The 10,000-nt window shown below is 50.8% G+C and overlaps 1 protein-coding gene across 1 annotated transcript in view; it reads left to right on the top strand.

Moving 5' to 3' along the window:
- The window catches only part of adamts12 (ADAM metallopeptidase with thrombospondin type 1 motif, 12), a 19,801-nt gene extending 13,366 nt beyond the window's left edge, over nt 1–6,435 (top strand). The window contains 21 exon segments of the mRNA XM_072671890.1: nt 266–317; nt 320–385; nt 483–500; nt 503–697; nt 700–722; nt 823–964; nt 1,157–1,279; nt 1,372–1,409; nt 1,411–1,587; nt 1,679–1,765; nt 1,767–1,874; nt 1,876–1,917; nt 1,919–1,996; nt 2,214–2,363; nt 2,366–2,585; nt 2,629–2,861; nt 3,048–3,200; nt 3,414–3,587; nt 3,713–3,859; nt 3,996–4,143; nt 4,254–6,435. Of these exon segments, the coding sequence (XP_072527991.1) occupies nt 266–317; nt 320–385; nt 483–500; nt 503–697; nt 700–722; nt 823–964; nt 1,157–1,279; nt 1,372–1,409; nt 1,411–1,587; nt 1,679–1,765; nt 1,767–1,874; nt 1,876–1,917; nt 1,919–1,996; nt 2,214–2,363; nt 2,366–2,585; nt 2,629–2,861; nt 3,048–3,200; nt 3,414–3,587; nt 3,713–3,859; nt 3,996–4,143; nt 4,254–4,372 (2,493 nt within the window). The 3' untranslated portion in view covers nt 4,373–6,435.
- Nucleotides 6,436–10,000: the final 3,565 nt, after the last annotated feature.

Genomic DNA, 10,000 nt, shown 5'->3' with positions numbered 1-10,000 from the left:
ACAATAAATATATAACATAAATAAAGGGAAATTAAATAAATGATGTAGCATAAAATATTCATATTTAAAAAGTGTAAAAAATAAAATCATTAAAATAAAATAAGAAAATATTGCAGATTTTTATGTTAAAATATTAAAATTAATTAAACAAAATGGATCAACTGATTAAACCAAATTATATAGAAAAATGTACATATTGTGAAAAATATTATTGTATTGTATTAAATAAGTGTGTGTATGTGTGTGTATGTGTGTGTGTGCGCAGGCGGTGGGCTGTGATTATGGTATAGACTCGAAGGCGGTGGAGGATCGGTGTGGGTGTGTTTGGGAGACGGCTCCAGCTGTGAGACGGTGATGGATAGTTACACAGAGAGAGACGGATACGGTACCCCATACACACCTCACATACACACACACACACACACACACACACACACACACACCTCACACACACACACTCCTCACACTACATGTATGTGCAGGCTACGTGGACATGCTGGTGATCCGGAGGGAGCGCGGACATCTTCATCCAGGAGGTGGAGAGGCGGGAACTTCCTGGCGGTGCGGGCGGCGGATTCGGAGGACTACTTCCTCAACGGCAATTACATCATCCAGTGGAACGGGGAGTACCGAGTGGGCGGAGCCAAGTTCTACTACGACCGCCACGGCAACCTGGAGAACCTCACCTCAGCCGGACCACCACACAGCCAATCATGGTGCAGGTACACACACGCACACACACACACACACACACACACCTGAAATGATGGAATTCTGATAACTGAGTGGAGATTGTTCCTGCGGTCGTTCTCCTCTGGGCAGCTGCTCTTCCAGGGGCCGAACCCGGGCGTGCGCTTCGAGTTCACGGTGAAGAAGACCCGGCAGGCGGGCAACGAGGTGCTGGAGCCCGAATACAGCTGGAAACATGGAGCCTGGACCGACTGCAGCGCCACCTGCGGGCTAGGTGAGAAACACACCTCATTTCACACCTCGCACAGAAATACAGCATGACCTGCACACACACAGCACCCAGCACGGGTCAGGAAGCCTGACCACACACTAAACACACGGAGGGAGGGCACTGCTCCGGGATGGGGCGGTACGGGTGTTGTTGTCACGTGATGTGACGTGACCCGGACCCTGTTCCCTCGCTCAGGTGAGCAGCAGCAGCCTGTGCGCTGTTTCGAGGCGGAGGTGGGTGTGGTGGACGAGGCTCTGTGTGACCCCGCCACTCGTCCGGATGACCAACACCGCAGGTGTAAGAATGTAGACTGTCCGGCCAGGAGTGTTTCCCTCCAGCTCAAGAAAGATCACAAAAAGAATTATTCATTATTATTCATATTAATAATAATAATAATAATAATACTGCCCCCAGGTGGTGGGTGGGAGGATGGCAGCCGTGTTCGGCGGTCCTGCAGGTCGGAGGGCGTGCGGAAGCGTGCGGTCCTGTGCGTGCGGACAGTGGGCGGAGAGGAGCGGGTGCTGAACCCCGGAGACTGTAAACACCTCCCCAAACCAAAACCAGCCGTCCCCTGCAACAGGGACGTCCCCTGCGGGTCAGCCTGGATGGTGGGCAACTGGAGTGAGGTGAGGTCAATGGGTGGGGGGGAAATTGAGGGAATTGAGGAATCTCTCTCCGTTAGTATGTCTGTCCACTGACCGTTCGTCTGTCCCGCAGTGCTCCCTGAGCTGTGGAGGCGGCGTGAAGTCCCGTGCGGTGAGGTGTGCCACCGAACCCCAGGCACCTTGCGACCCCGTGACCCGACCCCCGCCCACCCACCTTCTGCAACCTCCAGAGCTGCTCCTCCAGCCACAGGCCCCGGCCCCAGCCTCAAAAGCCCACCGCCAAGGTCCTGACCCAGACCAGTGGGCCCCCCGACAGGCGCGGCTCCCACGCACACACCCCTGCCGGATGTGTTTCCACAAGGATGACCGGGACGATTTCATCCTGGTGAAGAACGGCACCGCGGAAGACCACACACACACCACAGCTACGGTACGGCTGGACTAACCCAGGGACGAGAACGAGCGCACACTAGACAAGCTGTGTGTGTGTGTGTGTGTGTGTGTGTGTGTGTGCATTTGCACATCTGTGTCAGCAATGTTTGCAGCTTAAAGTAGCTGAATGCATTTATTTGAGGGGGTGTCCACAAACATTTGGACAGGTAGTGTAGATTAACGCTGATCCGCGTTGTTGTGCTGTCCTCACCCAGGTCTTCCCCACGGTCAGCGAGGAAGAGGAGGGCAGCGCTGAGCCCCTGCCTCCTGGCGAAGGCTCCAGGTACACTCCGGGCTACGACTACATCGTGGAGGAAGACGGCGGCGAGGAGAGAGAGAGGGCGTTTACCGTCCAGCCACCTGCCGGACCCCCGGGGGACCCACGCACACTCCCCTGACCACAGCACAACCGTCCAAGACAACAGCAACCTCACCCACGCCCACTGCCCCCGGCACTGCTGCACCCGCACACACTCCCCTGACCACAGCACAACCAGACAGCGCGAAAGCACGCACGCGCTCAAAGGTTACCGCGGCAACCCGCCGATCTCCACCCCTGGACCACTCCTACGCCACAACGCGGCACAGTGCTGAAGTAACGCGACCCACCCCCCCGCCCCACTCACACAGCAGCCCGCCCCCCCCGCCCCACACACATACACACAAAGAAGAAGACGGAGCGGAACAGTAGCGGCCAGTCTCGGGGTGTTCCCGCCCCCCTGGACACACACACGAAGCTGAGGAAGACCACACACACGCCTAGGAGCCCCAGCAAAGCCAACCAGCGGAAAACTCTCACACACACTCCAGGAGGGGCTGGACCCAGCAAAACGGCATTCTGGGTAGTGGGCAACTGGAGTGAGGTAAGGATGTTTACATTATTTACACTGACCCATTTATCCTACAGCAGTCTAGCCCCGCCCACTCAGCCTATAGTAGTCTAGCCCCGCCCACTCAGTCTATAGTAGTCTAGCCCCATCCATTCAGCCTACAGCACTTTAGCCCCACCCAAAAAAACAAGACGGTGTGTGTGTGTGTGTGTGTGGTAGTGTTCAGTGAGTTGTGGTTTAGGGGCAGTCTGGCGGAGGGTCTCGTGCAGCTCCGGGCTGGACGCTGACTGCAGCAGGGAGAAGAAACCTGAACCCGCTCAGCACTGCAACCTCAAACCCTGCGCTGCCTGGCACATGTCCAACTGGAGCAGGGTGAGCGCACACACACACACACGTAATTTCAGGACAGGTCACTCACAGCCCATTCATGTACACAGAGCCAGTGTAGTGCCAGAATGTGCTGCACAGCCAGAGATCGCCACTAGAGGGGGTCACAGCACTGCATACAGTGTTCTAGTGTTCAGCTGTAATCCGAGGCTGTGTGTGTGTGTGTGTGTGGGTCTGTGGGTGTGTGTGTGTTTACAGTGTCCAGAGGGCTGTGCCGGCGGTATGAAGCAGCGGGACGTCCAGTGTGTGGACGCACAGAGTGGACGGCCTCTGAGGCCGTTTCACTGCCAGGCTCTGTACCCCCGGCCCCCTCGCACTCTTCCCTGCAGTACCCAGCCCTGCCTGCAGTGGGCACATTTACCCTGGGGACAGGTAGTGCCCACCACACTCTCACTGAAACACCCCTGACACAAAGCAATCAACAAGCAATTAGCATGATCTGTGTGTGTGTGTGTGTGTGTGTGTGTGTGTGTGTGTGGTGTGTGTGTGTGTGTCAGTGCTCTAAAAGCTGTGGTGGAGGCGTGATGGAGAGGTTGGTGTTCTGTCCAGAGGACGACCGTTGCAACGCTGCGCTCCGTCCCAACAGCTCCGCCCCCTGTAACCTCCAGCCCTGTGCGGCCTGGACTGCTGAACCCTGGCAGGAGGTCAGTATTCCAGCACTGTCCACAGCCGTCTGTCTGTCTGTCTGTCTGTCTGTCTGTTTATCTCTCTATCAGTTTATCTATCAATCTACCTGTAAGTCTGTCAGTCTATTTGTCTGTCTGTCTGTCTGTCCGGCAGTGCTCTGTGAGCTGTGGTGGAGGTGTACAGAAACGAGGGGTGAAGTGTGTGAACGAGGGCTCGGGGGAGGAGAGCGATCTGTGTCCGAAAAACAACAAACCGGACAGCGTCCGCAAGTGCAGCCCGCAGGAGTGCAGGACTGACCCAGGTACAGTCCCTCACCTCACAGCGACTGAAAGCCCTGCTGACGTGCAGTTACACAGGGACGTGACGAAGTGTGTGTGTGTGTGTGTGTGTGTGTGTGTGTTTTATGTGCAGATATTTCCGTGTGTAAGAGGAACAGCATGTCCACGCGGTTCTGTGCCAAACTGAAGCTGCTCGGCCGCTGCGATCTTCGCTCCATCCGCAGACAGTGCTGCCTCACCTGCATGACGTAACCCGGCCAGAGCCCAAAGGTCCTCCCCGACACCCGGAGCAGCCGGACTGAACCAGAGCCTAACAAACAAACAAACAAACAAACAAACAAACAGCACGTTTGTTATTTACCTGACCCTCCTATTACCTTAGCTTTGACACACCCCCTCTGACCTCACATGTTGGTGGACATTAGATTATGGGCGAGAATTGGCATTGATTTGTGGGCGGAGCCTACAGAATACAACAACATAGGAGCAATTGCGTGAAATTAGAAATGTGTGGATGGCGGTGGGGGGGAGGTGATTTCTCCACACTTTTACACCAGAATGACGTAGGATTTAAGGTAGGTCTTTAACCAGTGCTGCTCTGGAGGTGGGATCTGGTTCTGGTTCTGGTTCTGATGAGTTGTAAAACAGCAACTGGATGAGTAACCGTGAACCCTAGTGTGCAATAGTCAACAACAGAGCCAGAGTACATCACAGAAACATCAGTCAGATAAACGTATAAAGAATAAAAGGGTGCTGGGCCGATCCCAACAGGAGACGGTGCTATTAGCATCGCTAACGTATCCATGTTTTATTGGGAATGACTTTGATGGGACTGAGGAGACGAGGCTCTGCTAAAAGCAGGGCAATCCTTTAGGTGCTTAATGATGTTTCTACTTCGGTGCTTTTTTTATGTTACCACATGTACTACACTATCCTACTAGCCTGAGCATGCATTCATATATTGATCAGTGTACATGATGTTGATATCCTGATCATACAGAGTTTCCGAAGCGTAATGTGAAATGCCTTCAAAACCAAAATCGAATGATCATAATTCCCATCACACTATCCAGTTTTCTGAAAAGTCTAAGTGTCTCCATTGATCACTGATCCCATATTCAGTCGATCAGCCAGACAACGGGAGATGCTAGGCTAATTTTGCTAACAAACACTGGACATAGGTTCTGCTTGTGTGTTCTTCTAAACCACATCCGTTTACCAAAGTCATGAAGATCTGGAGAAGCTCTGAGAGAGGATGAGACTGGTGACAGTCCAGTGTTTGTTAGCAATGTTAGCCTAGCATCTCCCGTTGTAAACTCTCGTAAAGATACTCTTACTTTCAGCAAACTGCATATTTTGATAGGAATAGTTTAGCAAAAATATTAGCATGCCAGAAGTTCTCCACCTTCAGTCAGCTAGTCTGAAATATGTGCCTTTGTTTCCTCAGTGGAGCTACGAAGCTAATGTAGCTAACAAGTAAAGGAAGCTTATATACACATCTCTCAAAAGTCAAGCAACCACAGGTCCCAGATGCTTCCGGTTGCAAATTTGACAACATGGCGGACAGTTTTGGCCTTCTTCTGTAGAATGGAAGGGCACAGAATCACGGCGTCCATGTTTTCTACAGTCATTGTATCACACTAAGATCCCGGGTGCTTACTGAAAGCTAATGCTAATGTTGCTAGCAATCAGTGATAGCTTGCACCAATACATTAGCATTGCCTAAGCCTATTTTAGCATGCTCAGATCTTCCACACACTGTAAGCTCAGTTAAACGGTTAGCCTTTAGCCTTTTAGCTATGTACTAAGTTGCACTGTTCAGCCAGTCAGATTTTATAAGCTTCCATGACTTGTTAGCTACACTAGCCTGTTAGCGCCAGTGCTAAAACTAAAGGAAGAAAACTTTAGACCTTTAGGTAAAGGGGAATGTTCTGGAAAGGTGATTTCTTTGCTAAACTTTTCCTTAAATGGGAAAACAGGTGTAGTTTTGTATCTTAGCTTGTAATGAACACTTAGCATATCTGAACTGGTAGCTAGGCCTCTGCTGACCAACTGCACTGTGGGTTATCTTCCTCACTTCCAAATGTGTGTGAATGAAAGTGTGTTTGCTGTGCTACTGAGCCGTGTGGTGCTGTTTCGGTGCTAATGCTTGGAGCTCGCTAGAAAATTTGAAATTTTGCGGTATCATAGCGAGAGGTGGCAAATCCAGGTCCAGAGAGAGAAGATCCAGGCCATCCAGGCAGTTATAACAACATCCTGGGCTGGATTTCAACTTGCTGGACCTAAATTTGTTCGGATCAGGCAGTTGGAGCAAAATCCTGGGCCGGATTTTGACGTTCAGAGCTGCTCAGGCAGTTGGAGCAAAATCCTGGGCCGGATTTTGACGTTCAGAGCTGCTCAGGCAGTTGGAGCAAAATCCTGGGCCGGATTTTGACGTTCAGAGCTGCTCAGGCAGTTGGAGCAAAATCCTGGGCCGGATTTTGACGTTCAGAGCTGCTCAGGCAGTTGGAGCAAAATCCTGGGCCGGATTTTGACGTTCAGAGCTGCTCAGGCAGTTGGAGCAAAATCCTGAGCCGGATTTTGACGTTCAGAGCTGCTCAGGCAGTTGGAGCAAAATCCTGGGCCGGATTTTGACGTTCAGAGCTGCTCAGGCAGTTGGAGCAAAATCCTGGGCCGGATTTCAACTTTCTGGACCTAAATTTGTTCGGATCAGGCAGTTGGAATTTCACTTTCTGGGCCTGGATTTGCCACCTTTAGTCCTAGTTAGCGATCCTGTTGCTGTGTTGGTTAGCCGTTACTGAGTGAGGCGTTCGACTGAGGTCGAGGTGTTGCAGGCCATCCCTCGCTGGCCTTTAAAACGAGGCCTGAATCTTTTATACTGAAATACAGTCAAATACAGAGCTCCACTCTACAGCATGTATGTATGATAGTATGTTAATAAACGCTGTGATGAAAATAAGAAAACGATGCTTACTGTTGTGTGTGTATTTTGGGGGTCAATCAATCAATCAATCGATCGATCGATCAGTCAGTCAAGGGTCCAGGGTCGAAGGTCAGCCAGGGTTTAAAAGAAATACTGTTGCTAACAGTGACTGAAAGTGAAGAGCTGCTAGCCTTCAACAGTTAGCACACATTAGCAACACTACATGGACAAAAGTATTGGGACGCCTGCTCATGCATTGTTTCTTTTGAAAGGTGTAAGTGTCTGTACTGTCCAGGGAAGAAGGCTATCTACTAGATTTTGGAGAAGCATTGCTGTGAGGATTTGATTGCATTCACATTCAGTACATACGTAACAGTGTAATCAAGTATGTATTTATGTAATTGCACCTGAATAATGGAATGTAATTGATAATGTAATTAAGATTGTTCTTAGGTCATTCAGCACAGGCCTGATGCCCGCCCCGTGTCCGGTGCGTGTCTCGGGTGAATGGGGGTCAGGCCGTTTCAGCTGAAATCCAGCCGTTACTCAGCAAGGCAACACCAGCAGCTCTGCCCTACATCCCTGCACTCGGTGTTTGATGACCAGGCAGGCGACTCGGCCCCGTTTCCAGCAGTGTTATATAATCACACATTACCGCATTACAGGAATTAGAAACCCAAACACGGTGTCGGGAGGGCAACTGTAGACGTGCCGGACGCTGCTCGGGACAGGAAGACCACCTCCTTCTGCTGTGTAGCGCTGAATAATGCACTCGCCGTCAGATTCACACGCCAACAGCAGATCCCTTTAATGGGAAACTTCAGCTAACGGTCAGATGCAGCCATTTGTCCGTTCTCTCCAAGCGTAGTCCATCAGCCGAGACGTGTTTAGCTTTTCCAGTTAGCACTGGAGCTAAGAGGCTAATGTAGCTAACAGGTTTATTAGGAGCCCTCTGAACTCCTAGAAGACCCTGACTCGTGAAGAGCTGGCCTCTGAGGCAGGTTTCTGCTGTCGTGGCCGGCTGGGTTTTTTTCGCTAGTCACTAAAGGTAAATATTTGATGCGCTGGGTGTCAGTTAATCGGGTGAGGTGTGTGTTTCCACAGTCGGGGGAACAAACAGATGACACAGGATTTTATTTACAGGTCACAGATTGCTTCATTAAAGCCGTAACTGGGCACCGCGGTCACAGCAGAGGTCACTGACTATACAGCTGTAAAGGGAGTCCAGTCCCCTCTCTCACACACACTCCATGTCCATCCCATACTCACTAATGCTCTTGTGGCTGAATGCAATCAAATCCTCACAGCAATGCTCCCCCAGAATCTAGTAGAATAGAGACAGTAGAGACAGTACCTGGAGAACCCTTGATTTCAGAAGAAGCCATGAAACAGCAGGTGTCCCAATACTTTTGTCTGCGTATTCAGTGATTGTCCAGGGTTTCGTAACCCCAGCTGACCTCCTCCCTCAGGTGGCTGCTCTCGGCCCGGTGGTTCAGGCCGTGCCTGTAATGCAGTGCAATATCGAGGCCTTCTGAATGAGAGGGGTAAGGGAAAGCTCTCCGGGAGCGTCAGAAAGACGAGGCATGATGTTTGGAAGGATTCGGGATCAGTGAAGATAAAGCTGAGGCCCAAATCCAGAGATCACAGAGAGGTCACCCATGCCGACAAAGCCGCGGGTCTCTGCTAAATCTCGCGTATATTGCCTTCGCACTCAACAAAGCGAAGGCCCGGGTCCGGGCTCGGAGTTTCATCCTCTGTGAGATTCCCAGAGCTTTCGCTGAGTCCTGAGCGCTGTGACCCAGCTTCACCCCGAAGAGCAGAAAATCACCCCCACCCCACCCCGCTCCCACCGTCCTCGATTTATTCACCCCCCAAGTGACAAGACAATAAGGGTAACTGGTCTTCAGGGCTATTTTGTGCGCTGGTTATTTCCAGAACGAGGACATGCTCTGCGGTTTAGGGTGAAGGCTGGACTACAAAGGAAGCTGGAGATAAGATAGTGGGTCAGACGGAGTCTGCGAGGCAGCAGCAGACGCACATCATGAGGAAATGTGGGGCTGAGTGGGCAGGGAGAGACCACTGGCCCCTCCTGTGTCCTCCTGAAAGGGATGTTCTGAAGTCAAGACTACTCTGGAAATAGTAACTCTATATACCCAGGGGTCTGTATACACTCAGTGTCTCAACACCCCCAGCAAGAGTCTATATACCCAGAGTGTCTATATACACTCCAAGTGTCTCTATACACCCAGGCTGTCTCGATACTCCTGTATTTTATTTATACTATACCCTGAGTCTCTCTGTACGCCCAACGTGTCTCTATACCCCTACAGTGTCTCTATACACCCAGAGTGTCTCTATATACACTCCAAGTGTCTCTATACACCCAGAGTGTCTCTATACCCCTACAGTGTCTCTATACACCTACAGTGTCTCTATACCCCTACAGTATCTCTATATACACTCCAAGTGTCTCTATACACCCAGAGTGTCTCTATACCCCTACAGTCTCTCTATACACCCAGACTGTCTCTATATACACTCCAAGTGTCTCTATACACCTAGACTGTCTCTATATACACTCCAAGTGTCTCTATACACCCAGGCTGTCTCGATACTCCTGTATCGTATTTATACTATACCCTGAGTCTCTCTGTACGCCCAAAGTGTCTCTATACCCCTACAGTGTCTCTATATACACTCCAAGTGTCTCTATATACCCAGAGTGTCTCTATATACACTCCAAGTGTCTCTATACCTCTACAGTGTCTCTATACACCCAGACTGTCTCTATACCCCTACAGTGTCTCTATACCCCTACAGTGTCTCTATACACCCAGAGTGTCTCTATACCCCTACAGTGTCTCTATATACACTCCAAGTGTCTCTATACACCCAGAGTGTCTCTATATACACTCCAAGTGTCTCTATACACCCAGACTGTCTCTATACCCCTACAG

Source organism: Salminus brasiliensis (genome assembly GCF_030463535.1).
Source record: "Salminus brasiliensis chromosome 20 unlocalized genomic scaffold, fSalBra1.hap2 SUPER_20_unloc_2, whole genome shotgun sequence".
Lineage (NCBI taxonomy): Eukaryota > Metazoa > Chordata > Actinopteri > Characiformes > Bryconidae > Salminus > Salminus brasiliensis.
Note: the sequence above shows the minus strand (reverse complement) of the source record. Positions and strands in the feature narration are given on the sequence as shown.